This window comes from Pempheris klunzingeri, chromosome 21 (genome assembly GCF_042242105.1).
Source record: "Pempheris klunzingeri isolate RE-2024b chromosome 21, fPemKlu1.hap1, whole genome shotgun sequence".
Lineage (NCBI taxonomy): Eukaryota > Metazoa > Chordata > Actinopteri > Acropomatiformes > Pempheridae > Pempheris > Pempheris klunzingeri.
In genome coordinates, this window is record NC_092032.1 from 8,553,130 (window position 1) to 8,577,172 (window position 24,043).

General features: G+C 40.8%; 1 protein-coding gene across 1 annotated transcript in view; it reads left to right on the forward strand.

Annotated features, from left to right (window-relative positions):
• ctnnd2a (catenin (cadherin-associated protein), delta 2a) overlaps positions 1-24,043 on the forward strand; it is a 198,274-nt gene that overhangs the window by 158,811 nt on the left and 15,420 nt on the right. Inside the window, exons 17-21 of the mRNA XM_070853339.1 lie at positions 795-977; positions 4,009-4,182; positions 6,960-7,110; positions 19,721-19,970; positions 22,497-22,581. Coding sequence (XP_070709440.1) covers positions 795-977; positions 4,009-4,182; positions 6,960-7,110; positions 19,721-19,970; positions 22,497-22,581 — 843 coding nt within the window. The remainder of the gene's footprint in view (positions 1-794; positions 978-4,008; positions 4,183-6,959; positions 7,111-19,720; positions 19,971-22,496; positions 22,582-24,043) is intronic.

Below are 24,043 nucleotides of genomic sequence, written 5' to 3' on the forward strand. Positions count from 1 at the left end.
ATGATTCTATAATAGCACGTGAATAGAATTTCAGACATGATTGCAGCTCGCTGGAGTGAGACATTGTTTTGTTTGTTGCATCTCTTGAGGCTGTTCAATTACACTCCTTAGTTGTTTTTGCGTAAACCAACGGTCAGACAGAGAGAAGATTGATGATTTGTCTTTGTTAGTTTCCACTCTGTTGACTCGATGACTCCCCTTCCTCAGTGATACGAAACACACCCGTGCGAGTACACACACTCAGTGGGAGCACACACTTAGCATAGACAACGTGCAATGCAAGATTTAGTTTGCTCTCACTCAGACACGCGCGCAGTCCTCGGCTGGAGGGTTTGCCTCTAAACAGGCTGTTTAATGGGGTGTGATACAATATATTGGGCTTGTCATTTTTCCTCATTTACCTGGGTTTTTCGTCTAATCTCATTTCAAAGTCAGAGCTAACAAAATGCAGAAGCATATTGCCTATGAGATTATCTCTCCTGTTTCCTTCTCTCTCTGTCTCTCACTCTCTCGGCCTGTCTGGCTCGTAAGTGGGGGGTGGAAGGCTGAGAGTAAAAGTGTTATAGCGGTCGGTTTTTATTAGCACGCTTTGACTTTGAGTTTGCTCTGTGTTTTCAAGCAATATGTTTCATTATATGGCAGCAAATACAAATGTCCCAGCTCAACTTTCTCACTTATTTATTTTAGTCTGTCTCTGTATTTCTTTTTTTTTTATGTTCTCTTGCCTTCCTCCCCACCCTCTCATCCCCTTACCCTCACTTCATCTCTCACCTCTCCTCTCTTCTCATCTCCAGACTGTGGAGAACTGTGTTTGCATTCTGAGGAATCTGTCTTACCGTTTGGCTGCCGAGACGTCCCACGGCCAGCAGGGGGGGTTGGAGGAGCTGGATGGCCTCCTTTGTGACGCCAACGGTCGCGATGGAGAGAGCTCTGGCTGCTGGGGCAAGAAGAAGAAGAAAAAGAAGGGAGCTGATCAGGTAAGGGCAGAGAATATAGGGGATGATGAGGGCAAGGAAATTATGGAGATACAGACGGATGAAATCGGCACAGTGAATGAAAAATGTGTGTCTATAATCACTCACAGAAAGTGTCAGTGTTGGGCCAGTAGCTTCAGTTATTCCTGGCATAGATACAGCAAGTCTGTGGCATTTTGCTGGAGGGCTGAACACCTTCTGCAAGATTTTCCCTCATTTGATGATGTGTAACACACCGGTCCAAAATCTTCCATACAGTAGGTGTTCATCTGGGATGAGATTATAAGGGCTCCTTTGTTTGTTGGAATGGGCTATAAAAGATGCTTAATGTCTTTAGTGAGTCAGATGCTTTTTCTCTGGTTTGTCTCCTGCTATTGTACAATAATATTTTTTAAACTTCACCCTATCTGTGTTTTGTGCATTATTTGATATGTGTTGAGTCCTTTTGCACACAAGTTTCCACCACAAGATCAGGCGACTGAAAAGATTCATATCATTTTAATTCTCAAAATATTCACTACTTGTGCCAAGTATGGAAGCATCTGCACTGATTATATTTCTCTACTTACTTACTTATTGAGGTTTTTGCTTTCATTTGTCCCCCATCTGTATATATATACACATAGGTGCAAAAAGCAGAAGCAGACTGCTTTCATGAAGCAACAAGGCAGTGTGAGTGTTTGAGGCAGCCATGGCTTCAGCAGGGACATGTGTGGTAAATAATGGAAAACAAGGATGAAAATCACAGTTCAGTAGAAGAGCATTCTGCAAGCTGAGTTCAAACGCACTGGTTTCTTTGAGAATGTAGCAGCTCATCAGCTACTTTTGGCTGTTTTTAATCACATTTTATATATTTGAAACTTCTTAAACCTTCCTTTTCCCATTTAAAGTGTCATCATTCTCAGTTTTTTAATGTCTCCCATCTGTTCTCTCCATAGACAAGACCTCATGTTTTAATGAAGTCAAAGGTGCACTCGACGGCTTACAAAAATTCAAAATGTGTTAGCATTGTCTATGGGGCCCAAAACCAAGACACAAACGCAGCCCTTACTTGCTGCCTTGAGACCCGAGGCCACCTAATTGGACTGCTAAAGGATAGCCAACCTCCAGAGCAGTATTTCTGCTTTATTTAACCCATTCTTGGCCAATGCCAGACTTTCCCCCTCTCTTAATCTTAATCATGGATGTATCACAAAACAGCTGACACACATGGACATGGACCGTTTTCACAAACGGAGAAAAGAGAAAGGAATAGAGAATTTATTAATCGATTACATTCGAAAATAAATGGGAGGAATTTAGAGGTACACCCCTTTCCACAAATGTGAGACTGAAGGGTCGAAGTTAGTGAGACAAAGACAAACACAAAGAGACCGAACGAGAGGTTGGAGCCAAAAGACTGGGTCAGAGAGAGAGAGAGAGAGAGGGGGGAGTGACGCAGGTGATGTACCAGGAAAGACGGCGAGATGGATACAGAGACTGAGTAAGGGGGCACAGGCAGTTAGGCTCTAATGTAACCTCCTTAATCATTTATTAGAGCTTCAGACAGCAAGGCCATGGATCAGCATGGGAGCCTGACCTGGACCTAAACACTATTAATGGACTACTGGAACACACAAACTCTCACACACATACAGATTTTTTGGTATCAAGATTATATAATATACATTTCTGCTTTGTTTCAAGATGTTCAGCTGTCTCTTGAAATTTCTTTTTAGCAAACAATACAAGTTTAGAATCAAAATGACGCTTCATTGAAATGAGTGTTTTTTTAAGTGTCTTTTAAAGCTGTAACGTTTCATGTCACTGCCCAAGAACAGCAAAGAAGGCTAGTTAAGTTACTAGTTGATACTAGTAAGCTGCACCTCAACAACTTGTTTCTCCACAGCAGCCAATGTAAAGCTTCAGCCACAGTAAATGTGACAGTGTTAATGTTTGGCAGTTTTTAACCACGCAGGTAATGTTTTAAAAAAATCATAGATTATTAAAGACAGTATATTCACCTTTTAAAAATAAGTTTTGGGGGCTGAATATGAAACTTTTTCTCATACTGGAGCAAATACATTTGAAAACATTTGATATGCTTATATTTTTTTATATTTCAGATACACAAATTTACATTATACATTAATATTTAGTATGTAGGGTGTCTCTAGGCAACAGAAAGCACTCAACTGTGAAAGTGTTGATGCCTCTTGTTGTAGTGCTTCTACACACTTGAAAATATAAGAAGCCTTTGATTTTATGATCAGAGGATCTATGTATAGATAAACACACACACACACACACACACACACACACACACACACACACATACACTCCACAGCACCTCTCTCAAGACACACACTAGCCTAGTTTACCTTGAGACAAGAGGAGGAGGGGAAGCAGTAGAGCAAAACCGAGAAGGTCGATAGGGAGAGTAGAAACTGAGAAGTGTAGAGAGAGAAGATGGAAATAGAATAAGAAAATAGGGAGAAAGTGAGGCAAGCAAGAAAGAAAGCAAGAGATAAATCAAGAGAGAGAAAGAGGAAGAGAAAAGGGGGACATGATGTAAATGACAAGCAGGAGGGAAAAGAGAGGAAAGAAGCAGAAATTAAAGAGACATAGTTGTGAGTCCATATCTACATGAAAGAGATATGGGCATGTCATCCAACAAAGGTTCAAACATCAAGAGACCCCGTTGTAGTGGAGGAGGGGCGGAGGCAAAGGGGAATAGAGATGTGGAGCCTGAGGTTTCTCAAGGCAAATGTGGGAGTGAAACATTTTTGTCTCTTTTCACATGCATCTCTTTTTTTTTCCTTCTTTGCCCTTTCTTTAGCTGACCTTCAGTAGTTTCACTTTTAACTTGTGGTAGTGATTCACGGGTGTACTCTGGGACTTTGTGATGTCACAGTGCTCACTGCTGCACAAGCTCAAAGCTGAATACAGGAAATATCATCGATGTAAAAGAATTTTACAGTGATCCCTCAACTTTCTCTTCATTAAGAGAAATTAACATAAAGAAATCTGTCACATTCTGTCTCCTGTTTCACAGTGGGATGGCGTGGGCCCCTTCCCGGAAACGGCAGAGCCCCCCAAAGGGGTTCAGATGTTGTGGCATCCCACCATCGTCAAGCCCTACCTCACCTTGCTGTCTGAATGCTCCAATCCCGACACCCTGGAGGGAGCAGCTGGGGCGCTACAGAACCTGGCTGCAGGCAGCTGGAAGGTATAATGGCTACGTTTTAAAGATTTCCCAGATTCTGTGCTTTACTTCTTCATTGTCAAACATAAATATCATAGGAGCCCAGGAGTACAATCATGTAAATATACTGTAAATCACATTTAGGCCCTTTCCAACGTATATCTGGATCATTTTAAAACAGGTATTTTTTCTGCGTTTTGGCCTCCCGTACACACAAAAACGGAAAAAGGAGTCACTGGCTCACTGAAACAGGGCTGTTTTCGGGGGGGACAGGTGAAACAGAGCGTTTGGGACACCATCACCTTAAATTGCGCACGGCAATCGTTTTTATATGTATTGAACGTGCACTGTGAATGCAAGATGGCTGGCTACTGCTTTGTTTATGTGCTTTCGGTGCTGCTAGGTTTAATTGCATGTTTACAAGGCAACCTAGTTTTACTTCATCATTACTCCGCTGTGTGGAGCCGAATAATTGCATTGCACCCAATCGTTTTTAAGCAACCTCTTCGTACAGAGTTCAAAGTAGAACACAAACGTATGCTCGCAGTGTTCTTCTGTACTGTTTTTAACGTAAAATACTATCACCACCCACTGGCTTAGCGTTTGAAATCATTTTTGCACTATCATGTGGAAGGAGAGATATTGTAAAATGCCGTCGGTGGTGTGGGTGGGATTGTTTTTCAAGACAGGTTGGTTGTGTGCAAACAAACATGCTTTTTTTAACCCATCATCTGATCTGATCATCTGGTTAAAGGTCATTTCGGTCTAAAATTTATAGGCTGATTTGGTTGCAGTAAATGCCACAGTGGAAGATAAACAACTCAAATCCACGAGCTGTTGGAATAATGTTCTATATACTCACTGCATCATCCCGGCGACTTTAAAATATTTTTAGCACAATCCCATGTTTTTATGTGTTCTATCATATATGATATTGTTCAGTGGCAATGCAATAACTGTAATAATGTAAAGGCTCCAATCCTGAACACACAAGGGAGTAGAGCCAGGGTCTGACTGATGGTAGCAGGTAGATGGTAATAATGTGAGTCATGCAGTCATCTAGCACTGGTGAGAGCAGCTCTAGCCTTGAGGGAGCTATTATATGGGTAAAGGGTGGGAAGTGTAACAGTGTAACCTTGAAATGACCTTTGAAAGATGCCTCAGACATCGTTGGTTGTATATAATCTGAAAATCTAGATGGAAATGTTTGTGTTTTCAAAAAATGCACAGTTAAAAGGTGATGTTACTTTTGCTGTATGTGAAACTTGAACTCAAGAGTTCAAGAGCGAGTGACGGAGTGAAGGAAGCACACCGCGGCTGAGAGGGATGTCTCTGTAGGCCTGTAAATTTGTGTGGGAGGTGTGTGTGTATCCGCTTTTGGTTTTGTGAGTATTTCCATTATTAGCGGACTGGACAGAGAAACAGAGCAGGAGGGAGGTGGAAGAGGTGGGCATAGAAAGACAAAGGAGAGGGAGGAAATGATGGAGGCAGGTGGTCGTCAGGAAATCAAATTTTCTATTTTGGATCCTTACTGCATGCATGTGTGTCTCCGTGTGTGTGTTCTTTGTTATGTCTCCTCCAAGCAAGCTCCTTTCACTGACTTTGAGAACAGCGCCACTAACGGTTTATGAAGACGCTGGCACAGTCTACGTTCTGTTCACTAAGCTCCTGGTTAAGACATACGATCATTTCCCTCCGAGGGAAAAAAAAATTCCCCTGGAGGGAAATGATTATAGGGAATTTTTTAGAAATATTTTCTAAAATGATTATCTGAACCATGCCCGTGCCCATTCTGGTCCCTACTTTGTTTTAACCACTTTAACCATAACTTACCACGGAAAGATAAACTCTTTTAGCTTTTAGCAGAATCTTTTGGCTTCATACTTTACTTACTTATATCTATTCTTGGGTGCTGTTTAGCACATCACCAGTCTTCCACAGTCGACCCTGACGGTGGCACCACTTGAGCCGTTTAGGGTCGAGTGGTGAGTAAGGATAGAGTGGTCTCCAAGTTTAAAACTCCTCTCTCTGGTTCATATAATTCTCTTTCTTAGACTATACCACTTGTGAGCCAGCGTAATGTGCCTGCCTCTCTAATATTGCCCCTTATTATGACATCTCCCACTCGACCGCGCTTATTGTGCTTTGTCTTTTCCCTTCGTGCTGTCACACCCTCCTTATTTACAGTCAGTCTCTTCTCAAGAAAATGTTAGAAAGAAAATCGTCAGCATGGTGACAAGAGTAAAAATAAGTAAATAAGTAAATAAGTAAAAATGTATGGATTGGAAATAACCAATCACAATAACCACAGTGGTTCATACTAAGGTGAACCAATCAAGCATAGTGTCACCAGCAAATACTGAAGATAAGTTTGGCAGTGTTGCCGTAACCCGTCCTTCTCTTTGCCATGCTGTGTGTGCACAAGTGTAATTGCTGTCTTAAGTGGATGCCTCTCATCTTCATCATCTCATTCAAAAAGTAGATGGTTATCACAGCCTTTATGAGCAAAACTAGAAAAGTAAAACCTACGTTGTAAAAATTAAGATGTGCTTTAATTCCAGATCTTAACAGTTTTCTAGGGATTGTCACTAAACTCCTAGAATCCACCATAAATGCACTATGGGATAGTTTTTTTAATACTATTTCATGCATTCGGTTTTTATTTGTTCGTATTATATTACATTTTGGAAACTACAGTGCACTCATTCAGAGTGTAGGACCATAGCTGTAAATATATCCTCCCAGCACTGTGGCCAGTTTTTGCTGTTCAAACTATGTTCGCCATGCTTTCTCCCCATCAGTGGTCGGTGTACATCCGGGCTGCAGTGAGAAAGGAGAAAGGCCTTCCCATCTTGGTGGAGTTACTGAGGATAGACAACGACAAGGTGGTGTGTGCTGTGGCCACCGCTCTCAGAAATATGGCCCTGGACATCAGGAACAAGGAGCTCATTGGTAAGTGCTGATAAATGAGAGATGATATTGGATAGTAGATCATCCCCCCACCTGTTAGATTAAATCATTGCATGGATCACTGGCATTTTTAATCTCTTCCAAGTCATGTGAAATTGGACCCACTGTTAGGTTTGTTTTTGCCTGTTGTTGCGAAGATTGTCCTCTTTAATTGCGTTCTTCTGCGGTCTGCTCCTGTCACATTGTTCTCATTTAGAGTATCCAAGTCAAGAGCTTGTGTTCAAGTGAAGTAACACAAGGGTAAAGAGCCTGTAGCCAGTTGCATCAATTAGAAGTCATTTAACATAAATGTCAGTCAACTTTGCCTGTAAGAATTAAATTGCCCTTTGACCCATAGGATTATGTTATTGACTGAGACCGCTAATTGGTAATTACAAACTGCTATCAAGTCTAAAAAGTGAGCTGAAATTTTAAGTGGGACTTTACATGTTTTTTACATTCATGTGATGTAAAATTAGTGTTCCACAGCTGTCATGAATTATTACAGCATGATGGTGGAAGTGTTGTGGTTGTGGAGACATTTTGTTGAAGTCATTGTACATGATTATGATAATTTAATTACCTGAGGCCAAGGTGTGTTTGTTTGGTGTTTCTTTCTCTGTCTGCACTTGTGTTGATATTTATTGTGTGTACGGTATGCGTATGTGTGTATCACCCCTCTTTGTCTCTTTTATCTGATTATCTCAGCTTCTCGGTGGGCTCGGTGGTTTCTATAGCAACCTTACTCCCCTCAGTCTCATGCGAGGGGCCTCTGGAGCCTCTCTGGGTTTTGTCAGAGTGCTGTAAGAATGGCAATGAATGCCACCGGCAAAGCTCAACACGCGCATACCGCGACGGTCTGGCTGGCACATGGCAGCAGATTACAGGATAATTAAGGCCTTCGCACAAAAGCACTTACCATTTGTTTTCTGATGTTTTATTTGTTGGTGTTTGGTTGTTTGTTTTCTGTCTTCAGTGCGCCTGCACACTCATCAGCCTTTTCCCCATTCATCGTTTTTGTTGCTCTCCACCTGAAGTCGTCCAATAATAGCAGTGATACCACACTTTTTAAAAAAAACAGCAAAACCCATCTGCCGCATATCAGCATAAGTGAAGTTATGAGCATTTTTGATCTTTAAATGAGATTTAAAATGATCTAAAATACTTTCCACCAAACTAGAGTATAGGTGGGATTGCCTTTCATATCTACTGCAACTGTGACAACATACAACATGTAAACTTGCATATATTGAATGAAGAAATATGGAAGCGGGAATAATTCAAATTCGATACAAATACGGTTTGAATTCAAACACAATTGCAGTGTATTGCTGTTTCTCTTGCCACCACAGAACTTATTAATTTGCAATCTATAATATTATTGGTTTTAACGGAATACTGTGGAAGGTCAAAATGCCGTTTCAGCCATTTTTACATTAAATTCGACTGAGCTACAGCTCGTACACAAAATAAATGTTTCACTTGTATTATGTTAAAAACAGTCCTGAACTGATTGAATCACTTTTTCCATTTGACCTTTTATGATGAGCATAGTCTATGTTTTTGCTCTGGAAATTATCGAAACATTCTCTAACTGATTAAAATATTAGCAGTAATTGGTCAGTTTTTACTTTTAGTCTTTCATTGCCATTAGTTTCCGAAGCAGAGAAAGACAAAGAGGGCAGTTATGGAAAGAGAGGTAGACACTGTAATGAATGTATGCTAGAGAGAAAGGCAGAACACACAGCCTGATTGAATAATGTCATTACTTGCAAATTCACAGAGAAAATCAATTCAAATTTGTTTGGCATTTTCATTTGAATATACGCTTGACTTATTCACTTGTAGGATAACATGGTCTAAGTCTTGCATGTGATTGGCTCTCCCAGTGTTATTTCTGAGCCTTAAGAGGAGACAATAAGACAGGAAGGGTGATTAGAGAGAGAGAAAATTAGCGGCATTGCAGATTATCATTCTACTGTAGCAACCTTGCACCATCAGTGAGGTGTTGGCAGATTGTCTTAAAATAGAAAACCTGGACAAGAAAACAGAGATCTTTAGAGGTTGTAGTGTTTTTAGTTAGATGCAGTAGTAAATGTAGTTAAATGTATCATTCAAAGTAAGTATGTAGCTAATAGGTTGCTGTGACAAAAGCAGTGATCACTTCAGTTTGGTTCAATGCTCCAAAATCAGATGTGTTACAGCTTTTGTAAACCTTTTGAGCATTGACAAGTGACTGAAGATGCTCTAAACTGGCCATCCTTTATTACATCTGTATGGCCAGCACGTTAACGATCAAGTACATACTTTTAAAGCATACACTCTACTTTTTATCCAACAGTGTCAGAGCGACATGGGCATCGCCAGGGTCGGGTTGTAAGTGATTACAGACCGATTAATCAGGATTATGTAATCAGATTACAAAAAATAAGTAACTAAGTAACAGCTCAGATAATATATATATACATATATATACAAATTATAAGTAGATTCTAGTAATTAGATTATAGTTACATTGTTACGGATTGTTTGATTAAATTTTTATTGTAATCTCTCTGTCTTTAGAATATGGCAATTTTAAAATGATCAAACTTTTTTTTACATGATAACCAATGCTATTAACTGAAAAGTGTGTTTTACATACGGGGCTTCTTAAACAAGGTGCTCCTCCTTGCGGCAGGGAAAACTGTATTGAGTCAAAGCGGGGCCATGGGAGGTTCAAGCAGCAGCAGTCCCTCCAAAACAGTCTCCCATTCCTGAAAATGGCGCCACGACCAATTTACACAAGAGAATTCCCACCCCGCATCTTACACACACAGTGTTTGTGCCATTTCTTATATAGTGGAATAAATGATCAGATCACAATCAGCTCACAAATCAACTTGCCAAATAGCAAATGAGACAGAGAGAGAGGGACAGTCAGAGTTAACGACACACAGTGACACAGAAAGATGAAAAGTCTCAGAGATGCAGAGTAAGAAAGGAGAGAGAAGAAGCAAAGTGAGAGTGATCAGTGAGGGTTGAGACTTTGCTCTTGGCAAGGTGTGAGTTGATGCGTGTCGACAGAAAGGAGGTAGAGGCCAGGCACTCCTAAGAGACAAGCTCCATTTGGCCCATGTTCGCAAGCTTTATTCAATACAGTGACTCTAACCTCGGAGTCAAACACCTTTTTCTTTACACCATGCACTTCTGCAAAACAACAGTTTAACCCGAAGCGACAAAGCAATTTCAAAGAGCAGTTTGTGGGTCTTTGTCAGATCAAAGTTCCACTTAATTAAAATATCATTTTGCATGGCTAATTTAGAATGAATCGCCTCTTTCTGAAAAGCAAAAAAACCAAATCTTCGTCTCTTAAAACTCATGCAATAGGGTGTCATAAGCTGTTAGTGCCGGTAAGTTTGGCAGCATCACCATGGGGGAATGGTAGTTTGCATGAGAGCTCAGCAGAGTGAGCGAAGATGAGAATCATCTTTCGCACACAATAACCTCAGAGTGTCAAATCCTCTGGAAACTACTGTATGATTGGATGGCTGCGAGACAAGCAAGTGAGGCACAAGGCTAGAGACGGAGAGAGGAGAAGAGCAGAGAGAGGCCAAGTCAGGTTAGGGGGACTGAAAAGGGGTGGTAGCTGGGTTGGAAGAGAAAAAAGAAGAGAGAGCAGTGGCAGCTAAAGACCTAACCGCATATGTATGCTTATATTCCAATCCCTCTGTAATGTGATTTAGTGGCATATTGATGTCACTGAGAATCATTCTTTTCATCTGTCAGTGTTTTTGTCTCTCTCCTGATTTCACCTCCTTCATAGTTTTTGATTTGCATAATGTACTGTATGCCTGTGTAGCAATAAAGGAGTCCCATTCACTGCTACACCGTCTGTCAGTGCAATTCTTCCCCGTTTACTTACAGATGGTAATTTGACACACATGAATTGAGAACAGCACTTGAATGCCAAAAAGAAACTGTATTTTTTTCAAATACAGCCGCCATTCCTATAAACACATGGCGTGCTTGCAACCAAACCCAAACCAAAGTTGGTGTGTAATGAAAAAGTGATGAATGCAAAAAGCTGTATTAATTTAAGATGTTTAATGAATTAATTAATGGGTTTTTTTTGTACAATGTGACCGGCTCTTACTGCTAAATCTAATTGAGTCTCTGGATTCTGCAATAAGGGCTTAATTTAAATTCCAAACACAAATTCCTAATATGAAGTCCTGTACTGGGGATTTCATTAAATATGTGATGTACAGTAATACAAAGTTGGATGTGAAACTTTTTGAATTTCAAACACAAAAGTCAGACTCTAACTAACTAAGGTTATTTAAGGGCCCACAGTTTTTAATCTCGCTTTTGATTATGTACCAATCTACAAATCAGTGTTTAGGAAATCAAAGCATTGAGACTTTTTGTAGTATTTAATATTCATATTCATGATGTGCACTAAAGCATAGCGCTAAATGTTTTTCACCCAGTCCTGCAGTGTGTGTGTGTGTGTGTGTGTGTGTGTGTGTGTGTGCGCTCCAGACCACCCGCTTCCACCCACAGCTTTGTTTAAACTGCCGGCTCCTGGGAGATTTGGTCTCACGGGACCCGTTGGTTCCCAATCCCAGTGTAGTCCTCTCATGCCTGTTATAATACCTGTTGTAATAATGTGTAATTACGTTACGTAGTTGCATTTTTCTCTTCTGCATTTAAACGTATCGCTTTGATTTGGGTTTGTTTTGTTGATCATTTGGCTCGTCCTGGTTGGTCATTATGAGCCACCACACCTCAGCAACTCCAGTCCATCTCATTCACAGTCACATAAGAGGACTTTCTTAAGTATCCAATCTGTTCGTGTGGTATTTATTCTTAATAAACCAGCAGTTATTTCAGGACAGTGTTATAATTGACTCACATATAAAGGAACTGAATTCATTCCGCCAACATCCTGCGTCTTATTTTTTGACCGCCCGTTCACACCCACAGCAAACTGGGAGATTTTTGGGAGATTTTTATCGAGTCCCAAAGCAGCCCTCTAATGTGCACATGCATTCAAGAAGAGTCACAGAAAATGTATTAGCCTTACACAGAGACGGATAAACAAGACTGTAAATTGTAAGCATCTAAGACGTGCTGGCCTCCCTGCTGCATCTGGATTACAGTAATTGACCTCCAACATCAAACAAAGCTCTCCATGGTTTACTTCAAAGTGGCTCAAGACCACCTCTTTCATGTGAATCAGGGGGTGCTTGTTTTGGTGCGCGCCCAAGTTTGATCAAGATGTTCTCTTGCGTCGTAGGTGTAGAAGCTCATCAGTTCTGTTCGAATTGCATCATTTTTTTTCTGATTGCTTACTGGTTGCAGGAGACACCCAACAAAATCAGTTTTTATGTAATGATGAATAACGATGACTTTTTAATAAAAGTCAAAAGCAAAACATTAAAGCCTCAAAGAAACACGATGTCAGCAAAGGTTAGTCCGCAAAGTATGTGACACTTATGTAATGTAACTGCCCATCTTTTTCCCTCTTTAACCCCTTTTCCTCCTGTTTCTTTGTCTTCCTCTCTTGTCACATCACACCTCTTTTTAGTTTAGTTTCCCTCCCACTCTTCTCCCCTCATTTTCACCCAGCAGTGCTTTTGTCCACAACATGAATATTATACCCCCCTTTTTTTCTCCATCTCAGTCTGCTTCTTTCTTTCTCTTCCCTCCTCCTTCTTTTGCCGTCATCCATTCATCCCACACCCACACCTCCATCCGTCGTTTCAGACGTGAGCTCATGACGCCTCACCTTCCCTCTCTCACAGTCTCTCGCTCTTTAAATTGATGACATCAGTGCTGGGGAGTGTTACTGTGGAAACCAAAGTAGTGCACCACAGGGATGTCACTAATTGCATGATTGCAAGTGTGTGTGTGTGTGTGTGTGTGTGTGTGTGTGTGTGTGTGACAGTGTGTGTTCGTTAGAGGTCAGGTACTGTTATTCACAGATGCAAATAAGGTGTTGAAAACTCACCGGTTTCAGGCCTTTGATCATTTTATTCTCTCACACACACACACACACACACACACACACACACACACACACAAACATGCTCACGCAGGCACATTTTAGTACAGTGAAAAATTGCACTAAGCAAGGGACAAAAAATTCTATTAATTGCTTTTCCCCCCAAATAGTTTTAGCTTGCCAGCGAATGTCTGTCGTTTTCTATCCCACGCCAACTTTTACATGTTTTGCTCTCCCTGCAGTCAACAGACTGCACTGTGGTGAGCATAAACAACTTTGGAAAGGCAAGCTGACCAAAAGTGGCCGTGTCCTCTGTCACACACACACACACACACACTTCTCTGTCCATGTTGTAGCGGTGCTTTATGAAATTTCTGTGACGCCTTCAGGATGAATCTCTTGTGTGTGAGAGTCTGGCGTGTCTTTTATCAGCACACTTCGTTCTCTCTGGCATTCTCCATCCCCTGCTCCCCAGCGCCAGACTGGGAGCACAACAGACAGAGAAACAGAAACAGAAAACAATAAAGAGAAATAGAGTGAAAGAACAAGTTGTAATGTGATGTTTTTTTGGTCCTGTAGTTGTCCCTCCAGGATCTGACTCATGCTCAGGTGATCTTGGGCGGTGCGCAGGTTGATTTAATTTTGCTCGTTTCTTGTCTTCAGAAGGTTCTGAGGTTACATCTAAGTGACTAAAGTTGGCCCGTCGTGATTTTATTCAGGAAAATCATAAGGGGTCGTGAATGCAGCTGACCATCAGTGAGAAGCCGTACAATGTAACTTTATTTAATCATCACTATGGGAATTTTCTGTTCTCTGTCCCTGTGAGGATATGTATAAATCCAGTATGTTTGAGTGTGTGTGCGTGTGTGTGTGTGTGGGTCTACCCAAGCAGGCACCCTCTTCATATCAGTAGAATGACTTTAATGAAGCCACAGGTTCCTCACAGGGAAATGAAATCATCCCCCGCTTTTCTTCCGTCTCTCGCAGTCACTCTGTGTCCCTCTCTCTCCCTCCTCTGCAGTTTATGCTGTAAACCTGTCACCCACAGACATCAAAGAGAGACACACAGGGCGAGATATAACTGGTGTGAAAAGCACCAAACACAAGAAGGCAGAATATTTTACAACGGGGGAAGCGACGGCATGCCGCTTTCCAATTTACCTCCATTTCTGACCTCTTTAAACCCACTGTGTTTCATCTGTCCATACTCTCCTCTGCATTTCCTTTTATTTATTCATTTATACATTTATTTATTCAGAAGTTAAAAGGAATATACCTCACATTTCAGAATGTCTTTGGAGGTCATTCATATCTATTCTGGCTTGATGAGGCTGCAAGGATGTTGGTAATTGCTGACTGCAGGGTACGTGTGTTTGTGTGTGTGTACAGTACGTGATTTATATTTTCACTTCGTCGTGGCTGTTTTCCAACTGAGCTCAGAATCCAGAACTCATTAGGATGCTTTTTTTATGATTTGGATTACAGTAAGGGGAAAATATGTAAAATTGGTGTCAATAAAAAAGCCCTCCCTCCTCCCCAAATTACAATATTGATGTTTGGCACAGTCTCCAGGGTTTGTCGGTTGATCTAATTCTGGTGTGTAGTTTCATATTCAGCATGAGATTTCAGAGGCTGAGATCCAAGTACCATAACCACATCACTTTCATGTTTTCAATAAAGGAATATTCCCACAGAACAGGAACCAACACCCTGTTGCTTTGAATCTGGCACCCCCTGTCGATGATGTGATGCACTACTGATTAAATAACCCACAGGAAACTCCCTCAAAGTCACTGAATAATCACCTAGTAATTACACCACATTTCAAATCAACACTTTGGGGTTACATCATTTTAGACTGAAAGCTTCAGCTGCTAAGAGAATACACAGATTGTGCATTGGATGAAACATAAATGAATGTATCTGTCGTTTGTATGAGTCTAAAAGTGTTCAGAGTGGTCCTTTAAGACTGCAGTTATCACAGACTGAGTGTCTTTATTCACAGCTCAAACAGGTTTCTCAGCTACAGGCTAGACCTGCCTGATGTTTGTCTATTATTGGTGTTTAACTACTATTGTAACATGGGCTTTTATACAGCCTAGAACATATTCACTGAGCACAGAAACGCTTTAGAAACATAACATAGCCAGGCTCTTCTGATACGCAGTACGCACACAACAGCCCACCCGAGGGACCCCAACCCAGTCACTGATAACTGTGTCTTATCCATCCCTTATTCTCAGACAGTCGGACGCCATAACCAATCAAGCAGTTTCATCTTTCCCCACTTCTCCCTGAGACAATTACCTCCAATTTTACTTCAATAACACTCTCCCTTCTCCGTCAGTAAACAATCAAATCACTCTATTGTTGAGGGTAATTGGATCTCTTTAAATCAAATCAGCCATTATGGCCCTGATGAAGCACACCCCGCTCAGCGGGAGTTACTGACACATGAGGGAATGCAGCACAGGAATATATTACCATCTCTGCCTCCCAGGTGAAGATGGCTATATTGGAGGAGTTGTGTAATACAGGTTTATTAGACTGTGCAGTGATCAGCAGAGGGCTTGTTTCTCTCCTTGAGGACATGTTCCAGGTGTAGCTCACATTTCAGTGACAGAGAAAGGAGGAGAGGTGAGATTGCACTCCAGCATGTAGAGGTGCTGTCTGTGCCGTAGCAGGACTTTAAAGTCGCCACCCCCTCACCCACCCACCCATCTTAATTTGCACATCAGCTCTTTTATTTCTTTTCTTCCTGTCTGACTGCCTCTGATCACTGTGAGGTTACAGAAGTAATTACATGCACTTCCCGGCTTTGACACTTGCCTTCTGTTTGCATGCAGTCCAACATGCTGATTGATTATAGTTTTTATATAGCAATACTCGTTCTCATTTGTCAACTACATACCTAAAACTTCAATGTGGCCTTATGAGATAAATTGTATATTTAGTAGTAATTAAAACCCAGCATTTTAACAAAAAAATGCCCTCATCAGGGTAATGAGCACATCAAAAGATTTAGCTTTTAAAATGTGTTGAATTTTGCATTGACATTATGAAAGTGCAGCAACTCCCTCTCATTTATATTAATCTATTATTCATCAATCCGCCTCTTGCAGGCTCTTGGTAGAGTGTCTGGATGTAGGAAAGAGGCCAGACTTTGACTAAAGGGATGCCTCAGCACAGCTTTGCCTTAGTTTAGTTTAGTTTGGTTTAGTTTAGCTATTTATTTCTGTATATAGCATTATTCAGATAGATACAGATATTGTACATAAGCAACTCTGTGAGCTTATAACAAAAACCACAATAAAACCCCCATGAAACAAAAATGGCATTGTGAAGTTGGAGAAAAATCATCTTATGAAAACATCTCACATCAAAACAAGCAACTTAGAAGAAATATCCCAAAGACAAAACAAACCAAACAAAAACAGAAGCAAACAACCAGAAAACCAGATAATGAGAATTGTGTACGTCTAGGTGAGATGTGTAATGGTGTGTGCATGCAGTGTGTATTGTCAAGGTAAGGTGTGTGTAAGGCTTTCAGTCATGCACTTAGTGATTATCATGAGGCTGCATCTTCCTCTAATAAGGTGTGTTATTGAAAGGATTGGAAATAAAGAGGGCTTCTCAGTTTGATTCTTCATCTCTCAAGGTGTTTCTCATTGCATACGTCTCAGCATACAGTCATGTGCACGAAGGCTAAACTTCCTCTTTCTTTCCCCCGTTTCTCTGCCCTTCCTCACCTCTCTTCCTCTTTCCTTTCTGTCAAAAGTGGGAGACTATGCTGTTTCCCGGTCCTCTTTCGACCTCTCTCTCTCTTTCTCTTTCTCTCCACTTTCATATCATCTTCTCCATTCTGCGCTCTCCCACTGCGGGATAAATGTGATGACGTTGCAAAGACTGATAGGGATGTGCATGCACACACCTGTGTACACGCACGGACACATAGACACACACACACACACACACACGCAAGCACATTTTAGGGATATGCTGACAGTAGTTTATCAGAGCATCTGTCTGTAAGCAGAAAATACTTCCACACAGTTATGCCTCCAATGATTTTAACATCCTTGTGGAAACTCTTCACCCTCCCTATTGTTATTATTGGATTCACTACAGTCAGTCAGTTGATAAATTAGTGACTCACTCAATCAGTCAGTCAGTCAATCAATAAATTGTCAGTCATTCACGCAGTAAATTATATAGCAGTCAGTCAGTAAATTAGCCAGTCAGTAAATTAGTCATGCAGTCAGTCAGTAAATAATTCACTCACTCACTCAGAAATTAGTCAGATCATTAAATCATGAAAGAAGGTAAATTAATCAGTCTGTCATCAGCCAGTAAATCAGTCAGGAAATTAGTCAGTCTGATTCAAGTCAGTCAAATAATGAGTCTTCCTCTTAGGATGCAGCTTAACTTTGTCCTCACAGCCAAAAGACAATGACTGTTTAACCTCTGTTCAGCCTGCCAGCCCGAGATAACACTTGGCCAATTAAGTCACAACTCCATCCGCATAGATGGAGTTGGTGTGTGTGTGTCTGCGTCTGTGTGTGTTCCCTTGCTTTGTGATGGTTGGTAGTGTCATATGATTTGCCTGCTCTGTGTATTGCTTTGCTGTTCTCAGCCCTTCCCAGATCACTTAGGCTTATTTGAGGTAATATGAGCAAGGGCTTTACCACCAGCCTGTAAGCGCTCCTCGTATCAGCGAGATGGATTGGCCTGGGATCAACGTTCAGCATTACGGAGTGTGGAATTTTTTTTAAGAATAGTGAGAAAAAAGTGGATGAAGAAAGGAAGGAATATCAGGAGTGGAGATTTTAGGCTCTGATTTGGTTTGGGATGCATTCTACAAGTGAGGGAACAAATCTGTACCCCACAAAAATGTTTTGGTCTTACTTTCATTTTTCACTAAACTTATTAAATTCAAAGTAGCGCCACAAGCAGCAGGAGATTGGACCTCTGATGCTGAGCGGCAGTTAGATAGATATTCAGCAGTTTTGTACTGTTGCTGTTAAAATGAGTTGTCTAGAAACAGTATTTCACAATCGGTGAGGGAAAAAACAACAAATATTGCATTTATTGCAAATTGAGTATTTTGGCCTATTTTGGTTTCTTCGGCTACCAGAGAGGATGTAACTAATGGTCCACCTGAAAATTATTCAACAGTGGATTTAATACTTAGAGCATTTTTTTATCTACTTCATTTGATGCAACACTTTTCTGGAGGACTTTCATTTTAAAATCTAGTAGGGGACAGTGACTCACGCTGAGCATCTCTTCAGTGTTGTATACACTGGACTGGCAGGCACCATGTTGCTCATTCATTTGTGGAGATGCTCAGTTGAGTGAAGTGTATCTAGTGTGAATCAGGGTAAGAGGTATGCATCCAAATTGATCCTTTACCTGGATCATGACCCGCGGGGTTCATCTCAGGAGATCATGACGACTCAAGTGTAATTGACAGGTTTTTTTTTTGATGGTAAAGGCATTTTTTAGCCCTTGACTGCCACTCATGTTCTCCACACGCCACCTCGGTCAACACTTCTTTCCTCTCATCTCTTCAGTTTCTCTGCTGTCTTCCATTCTTCCTCTCATCACCTATTTGCTGTGAGCTCTGCTTCATTGGCCCCTCTCCTCAGTCATCCTCATATCTGGTGATCTCACTTTTATAGGAAACTTTGAAACACAGCAGGAAATAACAGTGAGTTGTTTCCTGATTACGGTACATATGCCCCAGCAGATCGGAGTATTAAGTGCAATGATTCTAACATTTAAGACAAAAATATTTGCCTGAACTGAAACCAGCATGACACAAAGTACCTTACTGTGTGGGTGAGCTCAGATTACATATAGGTGGTTTTGTCTGTCATTCCCTTTTTGAAATCCACAAGACCACCACTTTGCCTTAAACCCCCCTTCACTCTAAATGTTATTGCTTCTATCTGTTCCTCCCTCTCACTAGCAGAGTTTATGGGTTTTCCTCTCTGACATCTTCTGCACTTCTTAATTACTATCTCTGTTGCTTCGATCTCACCAACAACCCATTCTTTGAATGTCAGTGTTTTGGTTTTTTTTTTCATTTTCTTCATATGCCAGCCTTTTCACAGAAATACCACAAGTCGTCCCTTTTATTGGATTCTCAGCATGTCTGCATGAGTGTGTGTGCGTCAGAGGATTTGCAGTGTGCCCTCTCAAACTAAAGCTTTATGGAGTTATCCAAACTCCTAGCTAGCTATATGAGATATTTGCTTTAAAAGACAGTAAAGTGGGAATATTATTTGATGTCATAGAGGCTTTGAAGTATCCATTAAGTACATTATTGAGGTAGTTGTATGGACATGTAAATATAAACCTTCACCCCCACACATAGTTTTTAAGACTGAAAATCGAAAATTATACGTCCATGCTCTGTCAATCCACTAGCCTCTATATAATAAAGTGGTATAGATTATGTCTGCCCCTTCTTTTGTCCATAAAAATCTCTCCATAGGCAATTTTTAAAACAACATTTCAAGATATTTCAAACTAAATTGGCTATATGTGGGAAGATGTGCAGAGAATAGAATTTGACTAATATTTTTTGTCCCTTTACTTCATTTTCTCCACAAACACCAGGTAAATATGCCATGAGAGATCTGATCCATCGGTTACCAGGCAGTAGTAGCAGCAGCAACAATAACGCCACCAGCAGTGGGACCTCCGGGACCACAGGCCCTCCCAGCAAGGCCATGTCAGACGATACGGTAACTGCCATCTGCTGCGCACTGCACGAAGTCATCACCAAGAACATGGAGAACGCCAAAGCCCTGCGTGATGCTGGTGGCATAGAAAAACTCATCGGCATTGCACGCAGCAAAGGAGACAAGTGAGTGGGCTAGTTTTCAGTTTTGAAGTTTCATAATGCAATTTTTTGCATCTATCTAAAATATAATTGCAGATTTGTTTGTTAGCTCTACAGTTAGAGAAAAAACATTTTCAAGTCTGAAGACACCATCGTTTGTATGTCTGCATCATTACATCCAAAATCCAATGCACACACTGTAGAGACATTTCTCCCAAGGGCACCCTTCAGACTCACTGGCAGGTCCTGCAGGTATGAAGAGAGTAAAAGTCGTGCTACTTGATTAGACACTTGGATGTTGATAGAATGTGTCGTTATAGTCCCCAAAAAGCTATGAATGAAAATAAAAAAAATGTTAAGTTGTAAATCAAGTATTCTTTATGCATGTCAGGGGATTTTATGTATATGTTGAATGGTGCTATTAAGTGCTATTTAAGTTTAAGTGTATCTGAATTATATGTAGCACGCCATTAGCCATCTTATCTAGCTGAGAAGAACTACTGGGATGAATCTGTATTTTATCTATTGTATTTTTTATTTTGCAGGTAGCACATTGTGTCATGGTCTGGACATTGACAAGGCATCCTTTATTCTAAAGCACAAAGCAAAGAACATTAAAAAAAAAAAAACATAGTCTGATCCTGGTTCTGAATTTTTACTGCCAGTTTTGGTAGATTATTTTTCCCTAAATTACTTTACAGTATCACGAGTGGCTGCATTCTTTACATGGGTTATCTGCCTGCAATACTTGCAGTGTTAGTGGCATGCTTCTGATCTGAAGTAGCATCACAGAGTTAATACCTAAAATTTAACAACTATTTGAAATGCATTTGCAGGAGTCTCAAATACGATCATCTAAGGATACTGTTAAAAATTTGAAGATAATTATGTATTATAACAGTTAATAGAAAAGTATGTAATATGGTTATTAGATCAATGCCATGTGCTTAATATCCCTTCAGATACAAGCAGGAATAATTTTCTGCTCAGCAAAGAATACTAACTGTAACCCTTCCAACACAGCATTGGTTTGTGACACAGAAGTGAAGACAAAGAGGAAAAAGAGTATTTAATTCTACATTGTACATTCACTTATGGTCACATATGCCTCAGTGGGAGAATGATGTTCTGTCACCAAAATAATCTCAGAATAAGCAAGGATCCAAAATGAGAAAGCTCCCTAATGCCTCGGAGTGGCTTTTCTTGTGCTCACAGACAGACAGCCCTAGATAACTGTCGTAGTTAAGTCCTGAAATGTAATGTGAAGGCCAGGAAAAAACACTGTCATTATTTTCATATTCTTAATGTAGTGTGCTGTACCTCAAGGCATCAGGGTGCACCCTGTACTGTCAGTAGTGACCGGTGCCTTAATGTGAGCACACATCCATCATTCATAACGTGTTTGCCTTCCCTCTGACCAATCATCCACAAAACACTGCTGTAGAACAACAAGGAAGACAACAGAGATATAACTCCTGTCACTATGGGAGACCAAGCAGGGGGTTCTGTCTTGCTGCTATGGCAACCAGCAGGTCAGGGGTTGCCAAGACACCAGAGTGTCATCAGATGAGGTCAAACGTTCATTTATTGTTATGGAGAGAGATTCAGACTATTTAGGGAACTGTGCTTAAGGGCACCATTACAGAGAGAGATGAGGTGCTGGAGGAACCCTTCATAAGTGCAAATTTCACAATGAGTGTAGTTAACTGGTAATAGCCCACACATCTTCATTTTCTCAGAGTAGGTACAGGATAAATGCCCCTTATCACACTTTCAGATTGGGAAAATGCCCGTTAAAGTACTACCGTAGACAGCCACTGTTTGCCAACTTTGTTGAAACAGCAGAAGCGAAAATACAATCATAAGAAAAAATTATAAGAGAAATATTGTTTTATGACTTTAACCTTTGGAACATTTAATGCCAAACCACAATGAGCATTTTTTCCCCGCTGAAATGTGTAGCTTGTTGATGGTGTTCAAGGTAATCAAACTACCAGGGTCCATTAGGATCTGTTTGCACTGCCAAATCCTAGACTTTTCTCATTATTGAAGTATTTTATCCATGCAACAGTGGAGATAAGCATGTCATGTCCTTATTGGTGTGTGTCTATGAAACATTTTTATCTGTAAACAGAACAGAAAAAATGTCTTCCGAAGCCCAAAGGGTGAAGCCTTTTTTCAGGAGGATTTTTGTTAATTTTAGTGAACAAATGAGCATCATTTCTGCTTCCCTCCGTAGCTGTTAGAAGGGCAGGGCTTATGAACTGGCTTCTACAAGAGTCATTTTTCAGCTAAGTGGCAGGGATGGGACCATTAGCATGGCAGAGAGGGTCATTTTAAACTCATCCAGAGACTCTCAGTTTTTGTGCAAGGTAAATCATTCTCTGCTGAAAAGAGCAATTGCCCTCTTATTCTTGAAGCCTTCAAGTGCCACTGGCCCACACACATCTTGTGCAGCTGGTAAAGATGGGACATAATAACACAGCAACATTATCCAAAGGAATGAGCTACAGGAGAGATAAGTTTCTTTCTTTCTCTATCTCTCTCCAGACACTCAGCAAAGGTGGTAAAAGCAGCCTCTCAGGTCCTCAGCAGTATGTGGCAGTACAGAGACCTGCGCTCCCTCTACAAGAAGGTAGGATGTAGTACGAACCATGTACTCATACTTGTGTGGGTCTCAATTCACACTGTTAAATCTCCTGTCACTCTTTACTGCATACAGTGCTGCTGTTCATTTTCTACTTACCGCTGTCATGTATGCTGAAGTCCAGCCACTGGCGGAAGACGCAAGATTCAAAGTAGATGAAGAATTAATGTAGCGTCTCTGCAAGGACACACTGTGTGGTAGATCTACTGTCTGCATATTGCATAATGAAACACTGTTTAGTTTGTTGTGGAATTAATTCACTTCACACTGTTAGGTTATCCTGGATATTAAATCAAAAGTTGCAATGGTAATTTTAACATAAACCTAAAACAGTATGATTAACTCTGCACATTACCGGATAACTTGCTAGAAGCATGATTCTGTCATAAAACTGATGTCCGTGAATTATTAATTCATAAGTGCTTTGGAAATCTCCTCTGATAAGAAGCTCTTATATAGAGTTACTAATGTGCAATGTGAATAAATAAAATAAGAGTTCTTAAAATAATATGTACAGATACACTTGTGTTGTGAAGGAGCAAAATTTTCCCCAAAAAGAGCAAGATATCAAATTGGCTGGCAATTGCACAAGTGTTATACCATTTGTTCCTCTAAACAGTTATCCAGGAATGTCAGAAATAAGATTAAGGCGAGGGCTGCAATAAACCTTCAACATTTCAAACACATATTTCCACTGTCAGAAATATTATCAGAAATATTGAAGATAACTGGAGCCGTTTAAGTTGAGGCAAGATCTGGAAGACCAACGAAACAGTAAAATAGAATGACCCCAGACCTGGTGAGAGCAGGTCTAGTTATTCACAAGTCAACAACACAACATACTTTAAACAGCAATGACCTATGTGGCAAAAAGGTCTTTTCCTTTTTTATTATTTTGAAACTGTGACAAATGAAAACTAGAGATCATCTTGCATGGTGCAATGGTTAGCACTGTTGCCTCACAGCAAGAAGATTTGAACCTTTCTGTGCAGAGTTTGCATGCCAAAGGTATGCCCGTAGGTATGCACACACAACCGTAGGTGTGAGTGTGGGTGTGAATGGTTGTCTGTTTCTATGTGTTGGCCCTGGGATTGACTGGCAACCAGTCCAGGGGGGTACCCCGAATCTCTCCACCAATGTCAGCTGGGATTGGCTCCAGCCCCCCGTGACCCTTAAGCATAAGTGGTATAGACAATGGATAGATAAATGGATGGATCGTCTTGCTATGGGATCACACCAGCGGCAACTCCAAATGTGTGTGCAATGGAACACATAACATTTTTGTTTTTTGGCTAAATAAGCAGCCATGCCCACCAGGCATCTTCCTGTGTTAGCCACTCTATTGGTGAATGAAAGGTATCCTCCCCACCTCTCTGGCTCTGTCTGTCTGCTTGCATGTGTCTCTGGTCGCCTTCTGTTTATACACAACTGACAAATATGTGGAATAAAT